This window comes from Passer montanus, unplaced genomic scaffold (genome assembly GCF_014805655.1).
Source record: "Passer montanus isolate IOZ18808 unplaced genomic scaffold, ASM1480565v1 scaffold112, whole genome shotgun sequence".
Lineage (NCBI taxonomy): Eukaryota > Metazoa > Chordata > Aves > Passeriformes > Passeridae > Passer > Passer montanus.
The window spans coordinates 1,463,425-1,490,313 of NW_024357836.1; the positions used below are offsets into that span (position 1 = coordinate 1,463,425).

General features: G+C 53.1%; 1 protein-coding gene across 4 annotated transcripts in view; it reads left to right on the forward strand.

Moving 5' to 3' along the window:
- SBNO2 (strawberry notch homolog 2) overlaps positions 1-26,361 on the forward strand; it is a 48,818-nt gene extending 22,457 nt beyond the window's left edge. For 3 of the 4 annotated variants that reach the window (XM_039695631.1, XM_039695637.1, XM_039695654.1), the window contains 28 exons: positions 1,346-1,510; positions 6,767-6,859; positions 7,386-7,482; positions 7,669-7,829; positions 8,216-8,349; positions 8,923-9,013; positions 10,085-10,228; positions 10,697-10,814; positions 11,217-11,322; positions 12,029-12,182; positions 12,508-12,684; positions 13,601-13,698; positions 15,767-15,849; positions 16,920-17,108; positions 17,472-17,644; positions 18,039-18,170; positions 18,421-18,556; positions 18,867-18,979; positions 19,484-19,555; positions 20,192-20,300; positions 20,516-20,590; positions 20,899-21,042; positions 21,197-21,291; positions 21,409-21,501; positions 21,613-21,744; positions 21,947-22,023; positions 22,413-22,603; positions 23,452-26,361. In XM_039695631.1, coding sequence (XP_039551565.1) covers positions 1,346-1,510; positions 6,767-6,859; positions 7,386-7,482; positions 7,669-7,829; positions 8,216-8,349; positions 8,923-9,013; positions 10,085-10,228; positions 10,697-10,814; positions 11,217-11,322; positions 12,029-12,182; positions 12,508-12,684; positions 13,601-13,698; positions 15,767-15,849; positions 16,920-17,108; positions 17,472-17,644; positions 18,039-18,170; positions 18,421-18,556; positions 18,867-18,979; positions 19,484-19,555; positions 20,192-20,300; positions 20,516-20,590; positions 20,899-21,042; positions 21,197-21,291; positions 21,409-21,501; positions 21,613-21,744; positions 21,947-22,023; positions 22,413-22,603; positions 23,452-24,014 — 3,915 coding nt within the window. In that variant the 3' untranslated portion in view covers positions 24,015-26,361. The remainder of the gene's footprint in view (positions 1-1,345; positions 1,511-6,766; positions 6,860-7,385; positions 7,483-7,668; positions 7,830-8,215; positions 8,350-8,922; positions 9,014-10,084; positions 10,229-10,696; positions 10,815-11,216; positions 11,323-12,028; positions 12,183-12,507; positions 12,685-13,600; positions 13,699-15,766; positions 15,850-16,919; positions 17,109-17,471; positions 17,645-18,038; positions 18,171-18,420; positions 18,557-18,866; positions 18,980-19,483; positions 19,556-20,191; positions 20,301-20,515; positions 20,591-20,898; positions 21,043-21,196; positions 21,292-21,408; positions 21,502-21,612; positions 21,745-21,946; positions 22,024-22,412; positions 22,604-23,451) is intronic. The other variant, XM_039695645.1, reaches the window with a different exon arrangement.
- Positions 26,362-26,889: the final 528 nt, after the last annotated feature.

Sequence of the window (26,889 nt, forward strand, 5' to 3'; positions counted from 1 at the left end):
CTCTGACCCAGCTCTTGGCCTGAAGCCCTGGGGAGCAGCACAGCCAGGCTCAGCTGCTCGTGGGTTTGTGTCAGGCAGGGCTAAGTGACTTTTAAGAGTCTTTGGCTGCCTTTCTGCCTGTAGTGGGAAATTGGCCCTTTACTGGAAGTGAGCAGTGATTCCTGCTGCAGCAGCCCCTGGCAGCAGCCTGTTGGGTTAGCCTGGTGCTCTGGCTGGGCTGTGCTGACACAGCTGTGAGGAGCCACCCGTGCTGGCAGCATCTCTAGGGCCACCAAGACAGACCTGTTGGTCCATTTACCCTTCCCTCACAGACAGAGGCTCATCTGCCAGACCTGTGTTTGGTGCTGAAAGTACATTGCTCTTAATTAACAGCAAAGTTTTTCTGCTTTGACAAAATTTGAAAACGCTGTTTGGTGTGGGAGGAGGGCTGAAGTGATGGGATGGAGCTGGGGAAGGGGCAGGGACTGTGCCACAGTGAAGAATACAGAGCAAGGTGTGCTTATTGGTTCTTGGTTTTTGCCACCTGAAACAGGGAAACCAGGCATGGGCTTGATGTTAGTGAGAGGATTGATGGCTCTTTCTGAGCCAAAGTCTGTGTGGCTCAAACCAGCAGCATCACTGGGCTGGCACCAAATAAAACAGTTACAAACCATCCAGCCCAGCCACCAGAAAAAGAGCAAGGGCAGAGCGTGGTCCCTGTTGCTGAAGCATATTCCTTGTCCAGCCTGGGGCTGGCCCTTGGGAAGAGGATTGGTAGATCTGCCTGGATTTACCTAGATTCAAATCCAGGTGACACCAGCACTCTTTCCCCTGCTCCTGGCAGCCTTGTGTGTGTAGAACTGCCAGGAGGAGAGGGATGTTTCCCACAGGCTGCAGGTAGTGCTGCATGGGAAATTGCAGTGAAACAGCCACGCTGTGATTGGGGTAGCTGGGGGCCCCTGCACATGAATGAAATCCTCAAGTCCTTTTGGGGGTCAAGGTGAAGCCTTTGCACCCCTCAGCAGCCTTTTTTAATCAAGCACAAAGTGGAGTTGAGCGATGCCTCGTTGGATGCTCCTCTCTCCCAGTCCGTGGTGCAGGGATGTGCACAGCCCAAGTCAGCCTTGGCTGTGTACCCACACTCCTGGCCAGGGCTTTTCCTGCTTTTTCAAGAAACAGATTTTCAAACAGCACCACAGAGCGTGTCCTCAGTTCCAGGTTAATTTCTGAGATCTCTGGAGCGCAGAGCAGCGGAGACGCTCATTGAGCGGAAAGAAATTAGAAAGAAATCAGCCATTGCTGGCTGGGTGAGGAAGGAGCTCTCTGGCCTCATCCTGCCTCCTCCAACCATGGCTGTGTGTTCCAGGATTCTTCATACCTCGATGAGCTCTCCAACAACAACTCCCTCTTCTCGTCGCCCGCGGATTCCCTGTCGGACATCGCGGATCCCAAGGATTTCCTGCCCGCCGACAGCCTGAACCACGTGCCAACACTCTGGGATGTGAACACGCCGCAGCAGAACCAGATCGAGGTAGGGCTTGTCTTGGTTTCCAAAGACAGGTGTCTGCTGAGTGTTAGGAAGATTAATCCACAAGCATCAGAGGTTTGTGTCCAAAAAGAAGACAGAGAAAGCTTTTGACTTTATTTGAACAAAGGGAGAGGCCATGGGGCAATCCGCTGGGATCTCTCAAATTTTTGGAGGATGCAGCCTCCTTTTTATCCTGATTTCCTGGCTGCATTTCCCTTCCCTCTTTCCCCATTGGCTGAGGTACTTGAGAGGTACAGACTTCCCAAAACACCTGATACCAAAGATTTCCCTCTAATGTATAACCCGTCTTTTAATTTTTAATTTTTATGGAATTAAGGAGTTTTTCTTCCCTATTGTTTCTTTTGTCTTTCAATGTCTAATTTCATTTATCAGCAAACCTAAAGTTTATTTGTAAAAGCAAATATCTTTTTCCATTCGTCAATCAGTGGAATCCTTCCCATTGTTTCTTTTATCTCCCAGTGCTAGTTTTATCTACCAGCAGACCCACAGCTTGTTTGTAAAGACAAATCTGCTATTCCTCTCATAACAAAGGCAGGAGCCTCCCCTGAAATGGAAAATGTAAACCCCCTCCCTCCAAATTGCAATAAATTTTAAATTAAAGAGCTCTCAGCCAAAAAGCCTCCTTTTTATCCTGATTTCCTGGCTGCATTTCCCTTCCCTCTTTCCCCATTGGCTGAGGTACTTGAGAGGTACAGACTTCCCAAAACACCTGATACCAAAGATTTCCCTCTAATGTATAACCCGTCTTTTAATTTTTAATTTTTATGGAATTAAGGAGTTTTTCTTCCCTATTGTTTCTTTTGTCTTTCAATGTCTAATTTCATTTATCAGCAAACCTAAAGTTTATTTGTAAAAGCAAATATCTTTTTCCATTCGTCAATCAGTGGAATCCTTCCCATTGTTTCTTTTATCTCCCAGTGCTAGTTTTATCTACCAGCAGACCCACAGCTTGTTTGTAAAGACAAATCTGCTATTCCTCTCATAACAAAGGCAGGAGCCTCCCCTGAAATGGAAAATGTAAACCCCCTCCCTCCAAATTGCAATAAATTTTAAATTAAAGAGCTCTCAGGCAAAAAATATGGGAGCAGGAATAACAGTTCTTTATTAGGGAAGAAAATAAAAATATAAACAATGTAGTAAACTAAAACAACACTGACGGAGTCAGAACACAACCTGACACCCTGTGGGTCAGGGTGTTGGTAGCAATCTAATTGGAATGGTGGCTGGAGCCCTCCTGGAGTGTCAGGGGTGGTTCTGCTGGAGCAGGGATCCTGTAGAAAAGGGTCTCTCTGAAGATCCAGGGGAAGAGGCAGCTGCTGTTCCTCTGGGAAATCCAGTGGAGAAGCCCTGCTGGTGTTCCAGAATCTCAAGATTATATCCAGGTAGGAATGCTTGGCTCCTCCCTCTGGGCTCACATCTCCCAATGGGATGGTGTAGCTCTTATCAGCCATGCAGTGACATTCCATAGCCTGTTATCAGCAGAGTCTCCCCAGAGGGAGGAGTGGCTGTGGAAGAGATAAGGGAACTGCCCACTGAGCAGAAGACAGCTGCCATCCAGATGGCAAAGAGAATACAATTTGCTTGGCAATCCAGGACAGGGCTGCTCCTTTCCCCATCCTCCCAACAGACAGGAGGTACCTCAGCCTTCATCCCATGAAGGTTTTACCAAGGAATTAAGAAACCAGCCCTATTCCTTTGGGTGAATTGAGGTGTGGTGGTGTTATTTCGCTGTTACCAGCTTCACTGGTGGAGGGAAGGGCTGAAGTGGTGTTAAGTCCCCTGGAAGCAGGAGGGGATCCCCTCTCAGAGGGGTTCATGCACTCTTGCAGGGTGCAGTGCAAGGCTGTAGCTCTTTCTCCTGGCAGCCATGGCAGGTAGGTGCATCCTGTGGTGGATCATCCCTAAAACATCCACAGGTCCAGGGTGCTCGGGAGTGCTGAAGGGATGGACTCCAGGAAAACATGGATCATTAACTTCCCCCCTCAGCAGCACCTTTTGTTTGTTCACCAGGGTAAATAGTTCAGTAACAATGACTAAATAACTGTCTCAACTTAAGACTCACCATTTGTGTTTACTTTGTGAGTGCAAGTCCCTGCAAGCTTTTACACCTCAGGGTTTTCTGGGGTGCAGCAGCTCCTTGCAGTCCTTCAGCATCACCTGATTGTGGGCATTTTTGGGCATTTCCACCAGCCTTCTGCTCTCTGCTCTGCCTCAGCTGGGGGACTGACATGGGCACCACTGGCACCAGCTGGCTCTGGAGGTTGTTGTGCATCATCCACATCCACTGGATCTGGGTCTCAGCTCTTGCAGTGTCTGTCCATCTGTGCCTCACATTTCCACTGTAGGTCACTCTCTTAGGAAAAACACCCAAAGTGGCTACCCCAGGAGGCAACTGGGTAATCACTACTACATTTTGAGGCTCTGCTGTGCTCAGTTTCTCTGACTGTGCTTCCGTGAGCAATCTGCAAGCCTTGGGCCAGTTGGAACTTGCAGTTTGAGGCAGCAGGAAGAGAGCTGAGCTATTGGAATGCAAGAAATGGCTGCAGACATCCCAGGCTTGCAAATTGCATGGTTAAAAATGCTGGAGAGCAGATGCATCTCCCAGGACAGAGGAGCCGTGTGCCACATTGCTCCTGTTCTCATATCATTGTTGGGGTTTTATGGAATAGCCTAAAACCCTGCAGAAATGGTTCTGTGGTGGGCTCTTTCTAATTATGTGAACTCTGGCTGAGACAGTCAATGCCTAGAAAATCCTGGAGTTCTGTGTGTGGAGTGGACAACAAAAACTTACTGGGAAATGCTGTTCTAAATCCAGCATGAAGAAAACAAGGGGGAAATAAACGTTGTGTCAGTGTGAGACTGACTTGTGTGACCACAGCAGGATCTCCAGCAGAGTCCTTGTCCCTGTGCTGTTCCTTGTCCCTGTCCCATGCTGTTCCTCATGCCCTGCCCTCTACCCTTGTGTCCTGCTGAGCTCTTGGGCTCAGATAAGGCCAATTAACTCCTTGGAATTCCATTTATAAACGACTTCCTTTGGAAAGGAATCTCCAGCTAATTTTGAATGTTGTCTTATCTGTGTTTGCTGAAGCAGTTGGGGCAGGGTTGCTGCTTTTTTGGGCTGTTTTTTAACTGAGTAACATTTCCTGAGGTGGTGTCAGTGAGGTGCCTCGTGGACAGGAGATTTTGGTTTCATTATTGTGTGGAAGTGGCACCACGTACTGGGGCACTGAGTAAAAGTACTGCCAGTTTGATTCACCTCTGGCCTCTGCACATTGGTGTGGGATATCAGCAGCTTTGTCCCTCCCCACATCACCACACCATCATAATTTCCCACTGAATTGCAGGAATTTTGGCTTTTGAGCAGCCAGAGCAGTCACTAAGCCACAGTGATGGAACATCCATCACATTACACCCTGATTCCTGTGACCCAGGACATCACTCACCTAGGGCTGTGCAGCCAGTTCTGACCCACAGTCCACTGCTGGGTTATCAGGAGTGTAGTTTTTCTAGAACTTTTGTCTCAGAGACCCAGACAGAGCAGGAACATCAGTCTCTGACAGTTCTGCTACATGGGACATCCCAGGAGCCAAGCTGGAGGCATCCTGAGGGAGACCCATCTGTGGATCCCAGGTACAGGAGCAGCCTTGTACTTTGTCCTCTTTAAAAATAAACATTCCTAGCTCACTGAGAATCCCTGGATTAGTGCTGAAGCTGGAGGTGGTTTGGGATCAAAGTGGGAAGGGCTGCACACAAAAGTGCCTCTGTGTGCCAGTGGGGAGAGCTGTTATCCCAAGGAAAGGAGCTGTATCCAATTTGTTGGCTCTGTTTATCATTCAGGAATGGGCAGAGAGGGAAGAGCTGCTACCCTGTGAAATATTTGCAGGAGCAGCAGACAAAACAGCTTTGATTGTAATGGAGTTGTGAAATAACCTTTTAAAAATAGTCCCTGTCATACATTGTGTTTTCTGTCATCCATCTCACACATTCCCAGTGTTTTTAAGGCTGGGAAGCACAGCCCAGCCTTGGAAGCCTGTGACTGGAATTTGTGAGCTGCTGATGCAGTTTTTTATTGCTCATTCACAGTATGTTCAAGATGTGAGCAGCCTTCTCCCAGCTCAGAACCCAGGGAAGGGATTTACACAGGGAGAGGTTGGCTTGGCAGCCACGTGGGACTGATTCCCTTCCCAGGGAAGTCACTGCAAGGTGGGACAAAATGGAGAATAATGCAGAGGAGAAAACAGTGGAGTAAGAGTGAGGCTGTGATTGTGCAATTGTTGGTCTGTCTCCTGCTTCCAGCCCTGTGCTCTCATGGATCTGTGTTTCTCTTCTCTGGATGTCCTTAGCACAGCGGGAGGAGAAAATCAAACCAGGAGGTGAGAGAGGGTTGGGAAAGGCAGGAATTGTGCAGGTGGATGATCCATCTCCCACTGCAGCTCCTGCTCCCCCCTGCTTTGGCCCTCACAGCACATTCTCACCTGTGTGGGTGGTTTTCCAATGCCCCCAACAGCCCAGGTTCCTGTTGCTTCCTCTGCATTTCCTGAGGTGGAATGCTGAGTGCCAAAGCTGGGTCAGGATAGCAAAGGTTTGTACTTTGGGGATTTCTGTGATGCAAACTCAGCTTCCTGCTGCTGGAGCTTCGAGAGCACATCCTGCCCTTCCAGCAGCTCCTGGCCTTTCTCCTGTCTGAGACCAAACTGAGCTTGGATTTGTAGGTGGGGGTGTTTCACCTGCTCTCCAGATTTGCTGGCACTGAAAACACTTGTTCTGTCCAGCTTCCTTCTGGTAATTCTGACTCAGGCTTCCAGGAATGGAGGGTGGGTTTTTTTCTTTCTTCTTTTTATTTTTCTTAAATTTTATTTAAAAATAGGAGTGTTTATCCCTAAGAACTTCCCATCTTTCTCTGCTGCTGGTGGAGCCTGGGTCTGTCATTGAGCCTGGTGCTCTGCACAGGCTGTAAACTTGGAGTGGTGCTGCTCCTGGAGCTGCTGATTGCTTTGGATGCCAGGAGCTGCTGGCCTGACCTTGCTCTCTGTCGGGAAATTCCAGGGTGAATTTGTTTGTGTGGGAGCAGATAAAGGATCTCCTCAGCCTGGAGTATCTTAAGAGCTCTTTCTCGTTGTGCAGTGTCTTGGGAGCTCTCTCCTGAAAAGCTGCATGGTCCAGGGATCACAGTGTCCAAGGATCTTGGTTGGTGATCCCCATGTTTGCCCTTCCTCACCTGCACGCTCTGTGTTGCAGCTGTTCTCACCCAGCACGCCGTTCCCTGGCCTGAACAGCTCCAGTGACCCCGTTCCTGCTGTCCCCAACACCCCACTCCTCATCAGCTACCAGGTGAGAGCCACGCTGCCCTCAGTGGGCACTCCTGGTGACATCCCAGTGCTGGGGGGAGCAGCTCTGACCTTTTTCCCTTCAGAGGGAGTGAGACAAGAAGCTCAGACAGGCACAAGTCCCTGCCCTTTCCCAGAAGCGTGTTACATTTCCCAGAGGGGAGCCTTGCTGTGTTAAGGGACTCTTTGGGCTCTGGGGACTTTGCTCTCTGCTGTGGGCACAGTGCTGGGTGTAAAGCTGGGCCAGGTGCCCGCTCAGGGCAGGTTGGGCAGGGTTCACACGACCCCACAGCCCATGCCAAAAGTGGTGCAAGCATCTTTCCCCAGGCTGGTGAGAGCCAGGCAGCTTTTACAGCCCCTGGGGTGGGCTCCCACTGATGGCTTTCCTTAGTCTGGGAATGAGGTGGGTTGTGTTCAGGGGGGGTGTAGATTTGGGGGATGGTTTCAGTGGCAGTTTGAGGCTGGGCACAGCACAACACGTCTGTAGCTCAGCAAGAACATTAACACTGTGTCAATGCTGTTTTCTTCAGTCTCAGGCTCCTGCAGAGGAGGAAGATGAAGGTGAGGAGGAAGAAACAGAAGAGTTGGGGCAGACAGAGACGTATGCAGAATATATCCCTTCAAAGTGTGAGTGTTGCCTTGGGAAGTTCTGTTCACTCCACTGTGGACCAACCTAATTTAATTGTGTGTTTGCTGTGGCACCTCCCAGGCTTGTGGTTTTCTAGGGAGAACTCAACAGTGCCCTGGGCTCTGGCTGGGTGATGAGCTCTGGGAGTAAAGACCTCAAGTGACCTGTGTTCTGTTGTCATTCAGCCAAGATTGGGAAGCACCATCCTGACCTGGTGGTTGAGACGAGCACCCTGTCCAGCGTCCCCCCACCTGACATTACCTACAGCCTTTCCCTGCCCTCCTCTGTGGCTGACAAGGGCTCCCTGTCTGCACTACAGCTGGAAGCCATCATCTATGCCTGCCAGGTACCTCCTGCACCTCAGGTGTCTCACACCTGAAGGAAAATGCTCTTTCAGGGACAGGTGTTCACTTGTGTTTTAAAATGACTGTAATTTGGGTGATGAAACTCCTTTTGCATTTTAAATGCCTTTTGAAGGTTTATTTGAAGCTGGGGGCTACTGTGTGGTCTGTTTCCCAAAGAGGCAAGAACCCTGGACTTCTCTTGCAGAGGATTTTACATTTGGGGGGGCCTTTTCCATGAACTTGTGAGCTTGATCATAACTCCTGACCTTTCCTGCTGTTTGGTTGAGCAGTGCACGTGCATCTGTGAAAGGGTTAAGTGGTGCTCACATCAGAGCTCTTAGCAAAGGCAAATCTCATTTAATTTTCATTTCTGTTCTTGATTTTGCAGCAACATGAAGTTTTATTGCCCAATGGGCAGCGAGCTGGGTTTCTGATTGGGGATGGTGCTGGAGTCGGGAAGGGCAGGACCGTGGCAGGCATCATCTTTGAAAATTATCTTAAAGGGAGGAAAAAAGCTCTGTGGTAAGTTGTTGGTTTTTTGTTTTTTTTTTTTCCTCTTTTCCCGTAAGACCTTGGAGTTAGTTTGGATCTGGAAGTAAGGAATTCTTTAGTGCTGATGTTGGCTTTAGAGTTGAGTCATGCTGTGGCCTTGGGTAAGTCGTTTCCACCTCTTAGTGCCTGACTGCTGCCTGTGAAATGGGAATATTCCCCCTGCAGCAGGGATGGGGAATGAGTCACTGTGAAATAGCAGGTTTTGTGCTCCTTGGGGTGAGATGTCAAGCCTGGCCCTGCTCTTTCTGGAGTCGTGAAGGGTTGTTCCTGGGTGCAGAGCCGGGAATAAGGGGCTTTGCTGCAGATCACAGCCTGTGCCCAGGGGCAGATGGGCTGTCAGATCTCACCCTGAGGGGTGTGGGCAGTGGCAGATGTGAAAACTCTGCCCAGCTCCTCCTGCTTTAATCAGAACTGTTAATCACCGTGTGCCCTGACTCCCTGGGGACATACCCAGCCCAGACTCCCCGGGGCATACCCAGCCCCAGCTGCTGGGGGAGATAAGCAGCTCCAGGAGGAGATAACCACCCCACATCTCCCTCTCAGGTTCAGCGTCTCCAATGATCTCAAGTACGATGCTGAGAGGGACCTGAAGGACATCGAGGCCTCCCACATTCCTGTGCATGCTCTGAACAAGGTAGGAGAGGAGCTGCTCTGGCCATCAGCTCCCAGGAGCAGTTGGAGGCTCTGGCTGAGCACGTGGAGCAGGACGAGGCTCAGCAGCAGCAGAGCCTCTGTTCCCTCCTCCCAGCCACCTCTTCCCACTCAGGGCTCCAGCTATTTTTATTGTGGAGCTGCACAGGGAGCACAGAGCTGTTCCCTGCAGGGAGTGGGAAGTGTCTGCAGGCAAGTGCAAGTACAGCAGAACTGGAACCTTCTTCATCATTCCTAAGAAATCCTGTGGAGAGAACAGCTCTGTGAGATGTGCTCTGCTGTCCTGGGCCAGTTCTGGTTCATGGAATCACTTCTCAAAGCTGTAGGAAGAGCAGAGATGCCTGGACTGGTGTCTGTTGTGGCCTGTGGTCAAATCTCTGTCCAGTGCCTCCCAGTTCACTCAAATCCTCTCCTCTGGTTTTAATGGCATTGAACAACCAGCTCTCTTGCTAAGTCCATAGAAACCACAGGTGCTTGACACCTCTGCATGTGCTCCACTAAGAGATTGAAAGGGATTTTGTGTTCAGCCCCAAAAGACTTCAAATGGAACTTTCTTCAGCTTGGGACCAAGCTCTTTTCCCCTTGTACTTTATTAATGTGGGACCCATGGCAGCAATACAGGCAACAATCTCACCTGGTCAAAGAGAAAATTATTTTCTAGAAGGAATTAAAACAGACAGGAAGGGTCAAAGCAATGAAAGACTCTAAACTGTTGTTTAAAAAAAGGAAGCACTTTTTGTGCCAGAAAATCTATGTCCTCACACGGTCCCCACAGTTCACTGCAGGCTTCCAGATGTGCTGACACATTGGCTGGGGCACTTCTCCAGGCATTTACAGTTCCTGTCATCACAATATTCCAGTGCCAAACACAAATGCTGGAGACATCAGCTACCAAGAGCTTTTTGCCTGTTCTGAGCTCAGCCTGGGATTTGTTCTCAGGGCAGGAATGTGCATCCAGCACGGGCTGTGGCACGGAATGTGGGCAGGGATGGGTGTGACGTGCTGGGGACAACAACCACAGTGTGTGTGTGTGCTCCTGCTCTTCTTCCTGCAGATTAAATACGGTGACACAGCTACCTCAGAAGGAGTCCTCTTTGCCACCTACTCGGCGCTGATCGGTGAAAGCCAGGCCGGGGGACAGCACAGGACACGCTTAAAACAGATTTTGGAGTGGTGCAGGGAAAACTTTGAGGGAGTTGTATCCTTAAAAAAGCCAAGAGACAAAAACTGGAGAGAGAGAGAGGAACTGCTGCTTTTAATTGTGCTTCAGCAGGCAACAAAGAGCCTGGGGCCATGTGAAGTCATGGGGAGCAGCCCAGGGCCTTCAGGAGACAGGAATCCCCCACACTCAGATCTCCTCCTCCAGGATGTAGTTAAGAGGAGGAGGGGAAGAAGCAGCTGGGATTAACCTTTTCAGCATTCCTCTCCCTCAGTACTACAAGACACACCTTGGAGGTGAAGGGAGAGGGAGGGGTGGATGACTTTGGATCTGAAGAGCACAGGGCTGGGCAAACCCAGCAGATTCCATGTGTGAGCCATGAGTCAGTCCTGCTGATACTGGGACAGGTTGTTCAGTTGCTTGGAGGAGACTAGGTTCTATTTTCTGTCTGCTCCTATCGTCTGGATGAAAATAGATCCTTTTCCCTTAACTGACACTCCCCTCCAGATTGTGTTTGATGAATGCCACAAAGCCAAAAACGCCAGCTCTACCAAAATGGGCAAAGCAGTGCTGGACCTGCAGAACAAGCTGCCTCGAGCAAGGGTTGTCTATGCCAGTGCCACAGGTGAGCTGCTCTGCCCACTGTGTGGGTGTGAGAGTGGCAGAGGTCCCCTCTGACCTGAGGGGCACCCTGAGGTGTGAGTGTGTGTGAGATCCTGCAAGGAGAAGCCAGTGGTGCTGCAGGGCTAGAGAGAGCTCAGCGTGCTGAGATCTGCCCCAAGCCCCATCACTGATGTTACTTGTGACTTTTCGGTGGGTCAGATTAATTTCTCTCCAGTTTAACTTGTTCTGGCCAGCTGTTCCAGCTGTTTTGTGATGTTTACCCATGGAATGTAGGGAGGGCAATGTTTGGAAAGGTCTCCAAAGGCACAATGGCAAGTGACAACCTCTTCAGAGAGCTCTTCACTTGAGTCACAACTATTCCCAGGTGCTGTGGGTTTGCTGATGTTGATTTCTGTCCCAACAGGTGCCTCAGAGCCAAAAAACATGATTTACATGAGCCGCCTGGGGATCTGGGGGGAGGGAACCCCATTCCGAGCCTTCGATGAGTTCCTACACGCCATTGAGAAGAGGTGAGTCCTGTCCAGCCCTGTGCATGGAGGAACCTTGTGGGGGACCTGCTGCAGTGCCCAAGGGTGGTGTGGGCAGCATGAGCTGGGCTGGGGCTGCTTCTGGAGAGGCTCCTGCCCTGTGCTGCCCCGGAGCAGAGGGAAGGTCCCACAGCTGGGGCTCGGAGCTGGGATTCACAACTGGGGTTCACAACTGGGGTTTAGAGGTGGGATTCAAAACTGGGGTTCCACAGCTGGGGTTCACAGCTGGGATTCAAAACTGGGGTTCCACAGCTGGGGTTCACAGCTGGGATTCAAAACTGGGGTTCCACAGCTGGGGTTCTGACGCTGTTGAGTCAGGGACGGAATGAAAGACTCCAGTCTTCAGAAGGTGAATCAGAAGGCCATTTAATAAAGGTAGTGGGTCTTTTATAATGTGACTTGCTAAGGTGAGACTTGATTGGACTCAAAGTAAAAACCTCTCACACTAATGGTGAGCTATGAATAGCACACTCTGGAGAACCATATCTGTAAACAACAGTTACAGAAAGAGAGATAATAATTGTTTTAATTCTTTTCTCTCAGTTCCCCAGGCTCAGCCTGGGAGAAATTATCTCTGTTCTGTCTTCGACTGAACTGAGAATATCCACAGGGTTCCAAAGCTGAACCCACAGCTGGGGTTCAGAGCTGGGGCTCCAAGGTGGGTCCCACAACTGTTGTCCTCTCCCAGGGGAGTCGGCGCCATGGAGATCGTGGCCATGGACATGAAGGTCAGTGGGATGTACATTGCCCGGCAGCTCAGCTTCACTGGGGTGACCTTCAGGATTGAGGAGATCCCTCTGGACGAGCAGTACAAGGCTGTCTACGACAAGGCAGCCAAGCTGGTGAGCTGGGAGGCTGGGATCTGACAGTGCTTTGGACACAGCCACTAGTGTGTGGGAGGGTGTGAGGCCCCTAAATGTGGACATGACTTCAAACACAGGAAGGAAAAGAGGTACACGATGCTCAGCTGATGTAATAAAAGAACTTAGACTTTTTTGCTTCCATTTGGAAGCTCCACATTTGCAAACCAGAGCTGCATCGTGCTGTGCCCAATGCACACTGATTTTAAATCAGATTATCAACCTTCAGACTGTTCAGATCACCTCCTGCGTGGCAGGAATGACAATGAGAATTACATTAACTCGTTCTTCTCGCTGTTATCTGCAGTGGGCAGAGGCCTTGATGGTGTTCCAGCAGGCAGCTGACTGCATCGGGCTGGAGTCGCGCAAGTCGCTCTGGGGTCAGTTCTGGTCGGCTCACCAGCGCTTCTTCAAGTACCTCTGCATCGCTGCCAAGGTGCGGCGCCTCGTGGAGCTGGCCCAGGAGGAGCTGGCCAGGGACAAGGTATGGCAGAGCACCCGCCAGCCTCACCTGGGCTTTTGTGTATCTGCAACCAAAGGGAGTTCGTTGTTGCTCGGCTTGGCAGCCAGTCCGAACCTCTGTAAGGTTGAATTTCTGGGGATGTTCCCAGTGAATGATGCTGGGGAGGTAAGATGGTCTCGTTTCCTCAGGTGTTGCCTGCTGTTAGTGTGGGCAGGCTGGGCTGGGAGGGGATTCTGGGTGATGTTTTGTTGAGCTGGGCCCCTTGTAGTGGGAGGCTGGGGTCTGACCATGCATTGGACACAACCACTGGTATGTGGGAGGGTGTGAGTCCCCCTGTGTGGGCTCCTGCTCCCTCTCCTTCCTGCAGCTTCCAAAACCCCAGCCCATCCCTGAGTGCAGCTGTTCCTGCATGACAGGGGACAAAAACCTGGCATTGGTTTGAGTTTCCTCTGATCTGCAGAGCTGTTTTCTCCCAAGTTGGATAGGGCTTGGAGCAACCTGGTCTAATGATGTTGTCCCTGTCCCTGGCAGGGGGTTAGAATGAGATGAACTTTTAAGATCCTTCCAACCCAAACCAATCTGTAATTCTACAATTGAAGGTACCAAACCCTTCACCCCAAGTACAGCTCTGTCCTTTCTTCTGTCTGGGTGCACCTTAGAGATTTCAGGCAGAAACTTCCTAGCACAGTCAGTGAGGTTCAGTGAGGTTCTGTGCTCAGAGTCCCCCTGTGTGGGGTCAGCACAGGGGGGTGTTGATGCTGAAATTTGAGAGATTCTTCCTCAGGAGCCCTGCTACGGGCCCAGCATGGACTTACCTGGAACAGGAGCCAAGGGGAGATACCTGGGCCTGGGAAATGCCTGGAGCCTGTGGCAGTGCAGCTTTCCTGGCACCTCAGTGTGCCATCCCTCATGTCCCCCCTCACTTGTGTCCCCACAGTGCATTGTCATCGGCCTGCAGTCCACGGGGGAGGCTCGCACCAGGGAGGTCCTGGATGAGAACGATGGGCACCTCAACTGCTTTGTCTCTGCTGCAGAGTGAGTTAAAAATCCCTGTTTTCCTTTGTGGGGTGTGTGGGAGGAAAGCTCTGCCCTGGGGCACAGAGCACTGGCAGGTCTTCAAGTGCAGTTTGGTGTCACCTCCCCCTGTACCACAGGAGGACACTCAGGTGGGTCCTTGAGGCACTGTAGCCTCAGTGGGACTATATGAGCTACATCCTGGATTTTGAAGTCTCCCATGGACTTACAGGAAGAGCCTATCCTACTCTCTACACACACAAAAGAATTGTCAGAGAGAGCCAAAATTGTTGCTCAGAGGTAGTTTGTGTGGATCTGGCTCTGAAAAATCATGCTGTTGACACAGAAGAAATGAGCAAGAGAATTTACTGTGATGGCAGACTCTGGGATGATGCTGGGAGGTGGTGTCAGTGGAGCAGGGGGTGGGAGGAGTGGTCTGAGGAGTTTACACCCACCAGTGTTGGCTTTTAGCTGATGTATGAAGCAGGACCAGTGTCCTGGCTGTGTGGCCATTGTTCCCAGCTAACAGGAGAGCTGCCTGTGCCAGGAGTGAGCCAGCAGCAGGACTTGTGCTACCCCTTCAGCAGAGAGTAAGGCTCCTGCTCCCCTCCTTCCTGCAGCTTCCAAAACCCCAGCCCATCCCTGAGTGCAGCTGTTCCTGCATGACAGGGGACAAAAACCTGGCATTGGTTTGAGTTTCCTCTGTTCTGCAGAGCTGTTTTCTTCCAAGTGGCTTCTGCTGCAGGTGGGAGCAGTGAGACATGTCCAAGGCAGCGTGAGGCTGGGTTGGGCTGAGCTTTCCTCCCTTATTGACAGGGGTTTGGGTTGATCTGTGTCACTCCTCTGCCTCCAGCCCATTTCTAAAAACCAGACACAGTTTGGTGACAGTGCACAGGGCAGGTCTGGCAGCTCCTTGGGTGATTTGGATTGGTTTCCACGTCACAGAGCTCCAGTCTAGGGGACAGCGTGGTCCTGGAGGAGGGGTCTGCCAGGGGTCCCACTCTGTGTGAATTGCTGCCCACTGCCAGGGCCAGCAGCTCTGTTCCACAGTCCTGGCCAGATCACCAAGTGTCTCCTGGCATCTGCTCAGCCTCCAAATGTGTGTCCTGGTGTTGCAGCACTTTGGGGGATTTCTGGAGGGGAATGTGCTGGGAAGGAGCAGTTTAAGGATGCTGAGAAATGGGGTTAAAAATAAACATGGTCCTGTGAGTGGATTCCAGCCCAGGGCTGTTTGCAGGGAGATGGGGAGGGTGAGTACAGGAAATGAGTGGAATTTCACAGCTGGGAGGCTCCAGCTGTGGTCATTGGGTCACCCCAGCACACAGGACAAGGGGTCATTCCTGGTGTCACATAACTGCAGTCACAGAGCTCTGTCCCTCTGGGGAGCCAGGTCACTCTTCCCCTTCAGCCCCTCATGCCAAGGGTCCTGGAGCTCCCTGCCCTGTTCCTAAATCTCCCTTTTTTCACCCAGGAGAGTTGGCATGTCCATCCTCTCACCTGGTGCTTGCTATGTTTGGTTTGGTTTTTTTTTTTTCTTTCAAGCAGAGTACAATCAGCATCACCCCATTGCCCTGGGGTTCATCCACACAGTCAGCATTTAAACATTTGGTCTTTGATTTGCAGAACAGCCCACAGAAACCTTTGATTTTCACCTTTTCTGACTTTTTTTTTCTTCCATTCACTTGGAACCACTACAGATCCATGTCTGTCCCTTGGTTTTGTGGGAAGCAGGCCCACGGCCAGGGAGTTGGAGGACTTTGGTGGAGCATATTTGTTGGATGGCCTGACAGTGTCTGTACTCTCAGGGCATGAAGAAGGGCTGGGACACTGGGGCTGACTGTATTTTTGGTGTAACAGTTTCCCAGTGTAGTATTTCCCATTTAAACCTCCTTCTTGGTTGTTATATAAAGGACCAGCAGGTCCAAGAGCCACATTTTACCAAGGGCTGGCTGAGGCCAAGCTGGTGGCCATGGATGGGGTGGATTGGCCTCTCTTCCATGGAATGTGGGGCTATCCCAAACACACACTGGTATGTGATAACCAGCACGTGTTGCTGGCAGCTGGAATAAATTTTGCATCTTACTTTCAGAGGCGTCTTTCTATCACTAATTCAGAAGCACTTTCCTTCAAACAAAAGAAAGAGAGAAAAAGGAACTGGCATTAAAAGAAAACGTAAGATCTCCCTCACTCCCAGCCCAGCCCCTGCCTCCTGCCCTGCTGCTGCCCTCAGCCACTCAGCTTCTCTGCTTTTTGCCCTTCTCCCCACTTCATGCTTTTTGCTGCTCTCCCTGGTTTTGGTTTGCCCTCCTGCACATCTCCAGTGCTCCCTCATCCAGAGGATGGCAGCTCTGGGTCTTCCCCCCTTTTCCTCCCTTTGCTTCACTGCCTTTGCCCTGACCCTTCCCCTTGACCCACGCTGGGGACAGATGGCACAAGGCCTGGCTGGTGTCTGAACCCCTCCTGCAGCAAGGGGGGTCCTCCACAACACCTTACTTAGAGCACAGAAGATGTCCTGAGGAAAAAAATAATTTCCCTGCCAAATTATTTGTTGTGGCTGTAGGTAAGAAGAGTTTTGGGATTTCTCCCAGGGGGATGTGGAGCAGGGGGAAGAGGGGCAGCAGCACTGGCAGGTTGTGGAGCAGCCTGTGCAAGCTGATCCATGAACCCTCTGACACAGAGGGGGCACGTTGTGCTGTGCTTCATGTCCCAAAACACCAGTGCTTCATGGCCCAAAACACCAGTGCTTCATGGTCCAAAACACCAGTGCTTCATGGCCCAAAACACCAGTGCTTCCTGTCCCAAAACACCAGTGCTTCATGGCCCAAAACACCAGTGCTTCATGGCCCAAAACACCAGTGCTTCATGTCCCAAAACACCAGTGCTTCATGGCCCAAAACACCAGTGCTTCCCTGTGTACTGCACACTCCTCTGGAGGCAATCCCCTGGGATCCCTTCCCAGAGGAGCTGGCACTGCTTAGAGCCAGCCATGTGCCCCTCCTGACGTGTGCAGCCAACTTCAGCCCTGCTCAGGAGTGCCTTGTTTTCCTTTCTCTCTCTTCCTTTGTCTTTCCTGCTCTCCCTCCCTCCCTAACTGCCTCCCCCACCCCAGAGGCTGTCGTGCTGAGGTCACACTGTCATTTGGGGCAGGCTCAGCTCTTTTGGGGTTCCTCCTCCTCCTGTCTCTGCTCTGCTCTGTGCCCTGCTGGGGCTGGGGCTGTGACACCGCTGGCTCTCTGCTGCAGGGCGCCCTCGGGGCCGCTGCCCCAAGGCTCTGCGGGGCCCGTGTGACCAAGGGGTTGTCATCAAGATCAGCGATGACAGCAGCACCGACTCTGACATGGGGCTGGACAGCGACCTCTCCTCCTCCCCGGAGTCCCTGCTGGAGACAGACGATGTCATCTTCGTGGATCACACCTTCAGCGAGGACAGGGGTGAGCAGGGCAGTGACACGGGGACAGCTGGGGAGGGGGGCACTGTGTCCTGCAGAGAGCCCTTCAGGCTTGGCACAGCTTTGTGATCCTGGCTGGATTTTATCCTGGGGGTCACTCTTGGGCTGGTGGGTGGATCCACGTTCACCCACTGTGGTCAGCGGGCGGGGGGGATCTGCCCTGTGTGCTCCTTCCCCCAGCAGAAAGGAGAAGCCCAGAGGGAATTCACTCTGTGCTCAGCATTTATTGCAGGTCATAGTGCCTTTGTCCAGCAGCAGTGGCCCCAGAAACCCTCTGGGACAATTTTTCCCCCTCTCTGATGTGCAGTTACCAGGGAACTCTAAAATTCTGCCTTTCCCATTGTAGGTGGTTTCCACATGCTGCCTTCCCAGAAAGAGCTGCACGGCCTGAGAGAGCTGAAGGTCGAAAAGATGAAACAGGACCTCCTAGCAAAAGTGAAAGCACTGGGCAAAGAGCTACCTCTCAACACCTTGGATGAACTGATCGATTATTTTGGGGGCCCAGAGAACGTGGCTGAGGTACTTCCAACTGCCAGTGTATTTTGGTGGCACTGGGTGACAGGGAAAGGGGCCAGCGAAGAATCAGAGAATCATGGAGTGGTTTGGGTGGGAAGGGACCTTAAAGATCATCTCATTCCACCCCTCTGCCCTGGGCAGGGACACCTTTCACTATCCCAGGTTGCTCCAAGCTCCATCCAGCCTGGCCTTGGACACTTCCAGGGATAGGACAGCCACAGCTTCTCTGGGCAACTTGTGCCCATAGAGAGAAAAATTTCTTCCATTTAAAAAAAAAAAGAAAATTCTTGCTGGCAGAGGGTTTCCTCTCCCTGTGAAGAAGAAGTGTTGGGAATTGCCCGGTGGCCTTGCTGGGCTGTGTGGCTCCCCAGCTGCAGCAGCCCTCTCCTGTGTGCAGATGACGGGCCGGAAGGGGCGCGTGGTTCGCAGGCCCGACGGCTCCGTCGTGTTCGAGTCGCGCGCCGAGCAAGGGCTCTCCATAGACCACGTCAACCTGAAGGAGAAGGAGCGTTTCATGCAGGGGGAGAAGGTGAGCTGGGGCTGAAAGCCTGCACAGGACTGAGGGTGTTGGTAAGGGGAGGGCAGGGAGGGTGTCTGTGCCTCCCAGAGCCCTGCCAGCCCCAGGCCAGCAGCTCTCTGTGGGTTTCTCCTGCTGGAAGGAGACAAAGCCTGCCAGGTGCCTTCAAGGTCTGGAGCTGCTGTAGCACCTGGGGCTGTTTCTTGAAGCTGTTTAACATGTGTTCAGGAACCTGACTCTGTTCTCGCTCATCTCTCTGTAGCTCGTAGCGATAATCTCAGAGGCCTCCAGCTCAGGGATCTCCCTCCAAGCTGACAGACGGGTGAAGAACCAAAAGCGCCGGGTGCACATGACCCTGGAGCTGCCCTGGAGTGCAGACCGGGCCATCCAGCAGTTCGGTGAGGGCTGCGTGTCCCTGGGCACTGTCACCTCCCCTGAGTGTGGGCCAGGCTGTGGGATGGGCCCTGGGAGGGTCAGGTGTGGTGGCAACCCGAGGTGGATTTAGGAGATGTCTCTGTCAGGAGAACAGACACACAATCACCGGTGCTGCTAGACTTGGCAGAGCTGGGTTTATAGCCCTGAGCTCTGGGGCAGAGGATGGACTCCCCAGGGTGAGAAAGATGGGCATTGTGTGGCTTTTCTGGTCACATTCCCATTCCAGACAGGCCATCCCAACCTCCTGTTCCATCCCTGTCCCATGTCCCCTAGGCCGAACGCACCGATCCAACCAGGTCTCTGCTCCCGAGTACGTGTTCCTCATCTCAGAGCTGGCAGGGGAGAGGAGGTTTGCATCCATCGTGGCAAAACGCCTGGAGAGCCTGGTGAGCGCCCACAGCAGAGATCAGCTGTGATCCCAGCACGGCTCTGATTCCCTCTGAGGAGATCCTGGGTCAGAGCTCCCACCAGCATGGCCACTGTAACTGGGGGATTGTGTCACCCTGCCTGAGGCATGGCAGCCATGGCATGCAGAAGGCTTTTAGCATCCTGGGATTTGGGAAAGGAACTGAGGAGAATATGTAACTGAGGCATTGGCAGGAATTTCAGGGGAGCAAGCACTCTCTTCCAGATGCTGCAATTTCCCCACTATTACTGGAGTGTACACCCGTATTATTCCCAAAAAGCTTACGAAATAATTAATGGAATAATTATTTTGCCTGTTTCATTTTCTTCACTTCTGATAAATCCCCAGATCCTTTGGTAAAGTCTCACTATTCTGGAGGAACACTGCCTCCCCATGGCACGTTTGCAGACATGCCTTTGCCATCCTTCCCTGGTGTTTTGCAACAGCTCAGAATAAGAACCTTTTGCTCCCTCTGCCTTCCCAGGGTGCCTTAACTCACGGGGACCGACGGGCCACCGAGTCCCGAGACCTCAGCAAGTACAACTTCGAGAACAAGGTGACAGGGCCGGGCTGGGCAACGTGGCTGAAAGAACCTTGGGAAAGCTGGGAGAGGGAGCCAGAGCCAGGAGGATCATTGGTCGTGTCTGCAGGCAGGGCCCAGCCTAGCTCCCAGCTCCTGCGAGCTCAGTCATGGTCACACTGAGGACTCTGCTCCCACCAGGAGCTGGGAAGGGCACTCAGTGCTCTGCCCCCAGGGAAGGGCCTGTACTCCATTCCCCTGGGGACATGGCAGGCACTGACACAGCTTCCCCCTTGCCTTGTCTGTGGCCTTCCCAGGGCAACAGTGTTCTCTGTAGTGTGTGACACTCTCAGCAGTGTGTCCCCTCAGCAGTGTCACCCTCAGCAGTGTCACCCTCAGCAGTGTGTGACACCCTCAGCAGTGTGTCCCCTCAGCAGTGTGTCCCTCAGCAGTGTCAACTTCAGCAGTGTGTCCCCTCAGCAGTGTCACCCTCAGCAGTGTCAACTTCAGCAGTGTGTCCCCTCAGCAGTGTCACCCTCAGCAGTGTGTGTCCCCTCAGCAGTGTCCCCTCAGCAGTGTCCCCTCAGCAGTGTCACCCTCAGCAGTGTGTCCCCTCAGCCCCAGCTCGCTGCCGTGTCCGTTCCCCCGTGTGACTCTGCTCTCCTCCCGCAGTACGGGGCCAAAGCCCTGGACGAGGTCCTGCACACGATCCTCAACCACGCCGAGAGCAGGGTTCCTGTGCCCAGGAGCTACAAGAGAGGGGAGGACATATTTTTCCATGGTAAGAACATGACCAGCTCCAGGGTTTCTGCTGGATGGGTTGGCCTCAGGTTTGGGATGCTGGAAGAACCGAGCAGGAGGTCAGAGGGAGAAAACAGGGGAAAGTGCTGCTGGCTTACATTGTCACCCTGCCAGGCATGGGAGGGGCTGAGTTCTGCAGGAATGCTGGTGGGAGGCTTAACCCCAAAATACAAAGGATGTCTTCTGCCATTCCAGAAATGAAGCAAGGGCTCCTCTCCGTGGGCATTGGCTGCAGCCAGATGAAGTATGGCACTGGCTCCATGGAGAAGGGTACGTGTGGAGCTGCTCCTGCCCAAGGCAGGGGCCAGATGGAAGAGATGGGAGTGTCATGGCCCACCTGACCTCCTGGAGTTTGCTGGGCACCTGGGCAAGATGTTTGCTTTGTGGGGAGGGTCCTGTAGGAGCATCCCATGGCCCTGCAGATCCCGTGGTCCCCCAGCTTCCTCACAGGAACAGCCCCTAGGCTGGGCTGCTGTCAGAGGGGACATGGTGGGGCTGCTGGGGGGGCTCTTTGGGAGGGGGCTGGTGGGTTCCATGTCCAGCTGCACCACATCACCTGCCCCACTGTGCTCTTGCAGACTGCTCCATCACCAAATTCCTGAACCGCATCCTGGGCCTGGAGGTGGACAAGCAGAACGTGCTCTTCCAGTATTTTTCTGACACCTTTGAGTACCTGATCGAGAAGGACAAGAAGGAGGGCAAATATGACATGGGCATCCTTGGTATGGAGAAGGAGGGGTGGTCACAGCTCTGCCTCCTGCACCCCTGGGGTTCCAGTTCCTCCCTGTGCAGTGTCCCCACCCAGCACAGATCCTGAGACCTGAGGAGGTGGTTTTGGGAGGGTGTTCTTTACAACAGCCTTTTCTCCTTCCACAGATTTAGCCCCAGGAGTGGATGAGATCTACGAGGAGAGCAAGGAGGTTTTCCTGACCCCAGGGCACCCGCAGGACGGGCAGGTTGTGTTCTACAAGGTGGGCACCTGTCTGTGCCTGGTTCTAGGCTGTGCTGAGGGGAGATTGGTGAGGCAGATACCAAGGCACTTCTCCTGCCCCCAGGAATTACAAATCTCTCTGTGTGTCCCTGTTCAGATCAGCGTTGACAGAGGCTTAAAGTGGGAGGAAGCCTATGAGAAGTCACTCAAACTGACAGGAGCCTTTGACGGGTTCTACCTCTCCTACAAGGTAAGTCCCTGGGAAATGCCTCCAAGGACCTCCATCCTGGCAGGAAGGGGTTAGTTTAGAGGACATCTGGGGAGGGAGGCTGTGCCTGTGACCATGAGCTGTACCCCACAGGTGCGAGGCAGCAAATACACCTGTCTGCTGGCAGAGCAGTGCCGTGGGAAGAGCTTCATCCTCTACAAGCCAAATATTGGGAAGCAAAGCCAGCTGGAGAGCCTGGACAGTCTGCAGAAAAAATACCGACGGGTAGGTGGAAGCTGCAGCCTCCAGTGTGGGGCTGGGGGAGGTTGGAAGGGCATTCATTGTAACCCTGTCACAGCTCCTCCTTGCTCTGTTGTGGATGGGCAGGGGTGGTGGTTGCACTAGGTGTCCTGACTCCCAGCCCTGGATTTCACATCTGTTCATCCTGGACAGTGGAAAATTCCTAATGCTGAGTGTTCTGCTGCAGGTGGTGCCTGAGGAAGCCAAGAAGCACTGGGAGAGCAGCTACCACTTCTCCTTGAAGAACTGTAACCACGCCGTGTGGTAAGGCAGCTGCAGCCCCAGCCTGCCACAGAATCTCAGGATGGTTTGGGTTCAAAGGGACCTTAAATGAAGCCCATTTCCAGTTCCATGGCCGGGATGGATAGCAAGACCTTCCACCAGGTTGCTTCATCCAACCTGGCCTTGAACTCCTCTGGGAATGGGGCAGCCTTCTCTGGGCAGCCTGTGCCAGGCCCTCACCACCTTCACAGGGAGGAATTCCTTCCCAACATCCAATTTACATCTCCTCACTTTCAGCTTGAAGCCATTCCTCCCTCCCTGGGCAGGACCCTGCACCCTGGGGGCAGTGGGGGAGGCTGTGGGGAGGTGAATCCCGCTCAGCTCCAGGAGCCTGTGCTAACTCCAGTGGTTTTCTCCCATGGTCCTGGAAGGAACAAGAGCTGCAAGCTGATCCAGGAGGGGAAGGAATGCTTCCAGGGCATGCGCCTGAGGCACTATTACATGCTGTGCGGGGCCCTGCTGCGCGTGTGGAGCAGGATCGCCGGCGTCATGGCAGACATCACCAGCAGCAGCTACCTGCAGATCGTGCGCCTCAAGACCAAGGAGAAGAAGAAACAAGTCGGTGTGTGAAGTGCTGGGAGCAGGGGGAAGGGGTCCAGCTGCACAGCACCAAGATTTCCTTCTTAAAAGGAGCGTGTGCCTGCATGTGGGGTGGAAGCACCCACTGCTCCCTTCCAGGAAGGGAGTGGGATGTGTGGGGGCAGAGAGGGTGAGCCAGGTCCATCATCCTCCTCCCAGTGCTGCTGCCCTTTCCCTCGGTCCCCACAGTGCCCCATCCCTTCCCAGAGAGCTGTGGGGATGTCATGAATGGAGAGGGGGGAGCTTAGACAAGTCCCTGCCTTTGACAGGTTTCTGGGAGTAGACAGCACCCCAAAACCCACTGTCACTTGCAAGTTCTTAATAATGACCAATCAGGCCATGAATTATTTATTTGAATAGGCCAAGGAAACCAGACATAAACAGATTCACTTGCTACACAGGATAAACAACAGAAACACCACTAGCAGATAAAGGTACCTATGGCAAAGAAATAAATTAGGAGTCAATGTCACTGAGCAACAAATGATAGCAGTGTGCAGAGAATGTTCTTAATTTCTCCAGTCCCCAGGGGAAGTAACTTGATGCCCATGTCTTGGTTGTTGAGAACTCTCCACACACTCAGAGGGTGTATTAGAGATTTCTGCTTTCATGAAAATCATAATGGTCTTACATAGTTGTAAAAATTCTTATGTTCACTAATTTTCCTTTCTCACACCAAGACAGAATGCTTTTTGCTGGCTAAGGAAGTTTTCAGCTGAGATAATGAATCACATGACAATTCCAGTCTGACCTAGCCACATGTCATGGGGAGATACAGTTTTGTTGTATTGGGGTGAAAGGTCCTGCCACTGATGCCTGTTCCTCCCCCAGGGATAAAGATCCCCGAGAGCTGCGTGCACAGGGTGCGGGAGGAGCTCAAGCAGATGGACGAGGACGTGAAGCGCAAGCAGAGCCGGCTGCTCCAGGCCCAGGAGCAGAGCTCACCCTTCTCCCTGCCACTGCACCTCCTGCCCGGGCCTGGGCTGCCTCTGCCCTCCCTGTGCCAGGACGAGATCCTGGACTTGACCTACAGCCCTCCCAGCAACAGCATTCCTGACTTGGTGTTGAACCCAGAGACCAGAGCGCTCTGCTTCTCCTCGGAGCCCCCCTTGCAGCCCCAGCAGCAGCACAGGTTGTCCTTTGGCTTTGGCCACGCTCCTGGCCTGGAGGGCAGCACAGCCCCCGGCCCCTCACTGCACGAGCCCCCCGCCCTGCCGCCCCCAGCCCCCCTGCAGCAGCCACAGGAGGATTTTCTCCAGCAAGACGGGAATATCAATTTCAGAGAGATCCTGGAGGACATGCTGAGGACGCTGCACGTGCCCTCCCAGGAGAACATGCTGCCCCCGGAGCGCCAGAGCGTGATCCAGTTCAGTGGGCCTTTCCCAGACTTCTGAATGCCAGCTGGGAATGCTGCTGTGGATCTGCGTTCTCTGGTGCAGAGGTGAGAGCTGAGGAGCCCTGACTTTTCTACTGGTTTGGACTGGCTCTGCTCTGGTTTTGAGGGAAGAAAAAGCCTGGAGTTCCTTAAAGCGAATTTTATTTATATTTAATATCTAGTCAGGCGTGTGCAGGTTTGTATGGAACGTGCCCAGGGGGAGCTGAGCGGGTCCTGCTGGGCCAAGGGGCTCTGCTGGGTTGAGTCCTGCTCACAGGTCAGCACCCAAGTGGGATTGAGGGGAGACCCCTCCTGTGCCCACCCCCTGCAGACTACTGAGTGTCCGAGCCTTCCCCAGCCCTCCAGCCCAGGGGGGTCACGGCCAGGCTCTGGAATGACCTGCTGACCATTGCTGGTCAGTTAGGGAAGAATGGGAGTTCAGCCCCCAGCTCGGGCTGCCCCAGCACTGCTGCAGACCCTGGGGCTGTGCTGGCATGAAGGGCAAGGTAATGTTGTCCCAGAGGAGCTGGGAGATGCTGAGCTCAGGTGTCCTGTGGCAGGGCTGAGCAGGTGCAGTGAGAAATCCAAAACTGCCTGTGCTGCCCTTCTGGGAAGGGACCTTGAGCTGCCTGAGCTCCGAGGGAGTGGACGGAGCTGGCTGCACCCCCAGACAGAGCTTGAGTCTGTCAGAGTTCAGCCACGCCAGGATCAGCAGGATTCTCCAGAGCAGAAGGGACACGTCCCCTTGTCCTGCACTTTAACCTCACCAGGTCGCCGTGACCAGACGTGCTTTGGCCAGTTTCCTGCTGTCACATGTTGTCCCTTCACCTGGACATCTCGCTGGTCCTGCCACTGCCCTTGGCTGGGCCATGGACCCCGGTGCAGGGGTCTGGGTCAGGGCAGCCCAGCCGGGCTGTGCAGTGTCATTGTCACTGCTGGGGTGTGGTGTCTGCACTGCCCAGGATGTGCAGAGTCACTGTTCAGGGTGTGCAGTGTCAGTGGCACTGTTCAGGGTGTGCAGAGTCACTGTTCAGGACGTGCAGTGTCACTGTCACTGTTCAGGACGTGCAGTGTCACTGTCACTGTTCAGGGTGTGCAGCGTCACTGTCACCGCCCGGGATTTGCAGTTTGGCTGCTCCTGCTGCAACCTCCCCCTCGGATACCAAAGAACAAAAGCAGCTTTGCAAAGCACTGCCCCACCCCCTGCTGCCTCCACCCCAGGACGGAGGACATCAAAGCCTTTCCTAAAAGTGGCACCGGGATGATTTCAGGGAAGAGCCTGGGACCATCCCTGGCTGACCTGGCCCTTCCTCAGAGAGCCCTTGGGGAGGGGGGACTCTGTGCCCTAAGAGGGCAGTCTTGAGGGGGCTTCACAGTGGTGTCACCCCCATGTCCCCCCAGGGCACAGGGACTGGCCCAGTGCCCTGTTTGGTGTTGGGAATTGCTCTGGGTCCCTGTCCAGGTGTTGTGCTCTGACTGTGGCAGGAGCTGACCCTGACACCCCAAGGTCTCAGACCTGCCCTGCTGCCACACAAGTGGGCTCAGTTTGAGGCTACTCTGGTCCCTGAATTTTGTTTTGGGGTCTGTCCTTACCCCCCTCCCTAGCTGGCACCTGCCTCTAAGGCCAGGCTCAATCCCTGCAGTCGGGGCCACATTTCACCTCCTTACCTCAAAGTGATCACCAAAGATTGGGGAGGCCCCTGTGCCCCCCAAAGCCCTGCTGCTGCCCCGGGGGCTCCTGCTCTCCCCCAGCTCTGCTTCTCTCCACCCCAGCAGCCTTCCCCAGGCCCAGGCAGAGCCAGGCTTCCCCTCTCCACACCCTCCCCTCTTTAAAGCACTGCTTGCTTGGGGCCGAATTCCCAACAATGAGGGAAAAGGACGCCGGGAAAACCCAGCTCAAAGAGGTTTAAACTCAGGAATAGCAAGGGGGAATTCCCTGCTGGACACCCTCTGCTGTCACCGGAGCCTTAACCTGGTGGCTTTGACCTTAACTTTAAAATTTATGCAATCTTCCCTCCCTGGTCTCTGCAAAGACAGAGACCACCTTCAAGGAATCCCTTTCCTGCCCCGATCCCATGTTTTGTCAGGGTTAATAATATGTAATGTTACCTTTTAACTAAATTATTCTGCAGTTGTCCTACTGATTGTATTTTTAATGATCCCTGTTTTCTTCCCTGACACCTCTGTGTTGGCACTTTTTAATCTGCTTGTTGTTTGCCCTTGTTTCTATGTATATTTATAATTAAGTTGTACATATGTAAAGAGATTTTTTAGAATATGTGCCTTGGACTAATAATTCCTGAATTTTCTACTTGCCTCAGAAGGATAATTTTTCACTCTGCTCAGTAAAAATGGAACAGAAGCCACACGTGAGATTTCTGTAACTCCCAGCTCTGTCTCTATCTCTTGGTCTATCCAGCTTGCCCCAGGAGCCCAGCTGGGACTTGGATCAGGAGTCAGCACACTGCTGGCAGCTGGACTTTGCATCTCCTGTGTCACCAGATCGGTGACATTGAGGGCTGTTGTCCCAAGCCTCCCTCTCTCCCTGGGAGAACCACTGCTCATGCAGAGGATCCTGGCTGGAGCCAGCGTGGGCACTGGCCTCGGATGAGGCAGCTCCTTCGTGGCTTGGTTGTAAAAACACAGATAAAGGAGCCTCTGTTCCAAGCAAGAGCTGCCACAGCTCTGGGACGTCTCACCCAGGCACTGCTGGTCCTGGTGAATCATGGAAGGAGGGATGGGGTGACCCCCAGTGAGGGATCCCTAAATGTGAGCAGGATCCTCCCAGCACCCCTGATGTGCTGGAGGCTCTGCAGGGGCGTCAGACTTGGGACACCCTGGGATTTCTCCTGGGGACAGACTCCCCGAGGGGGCTGTGGATGTGACAGGGAGAC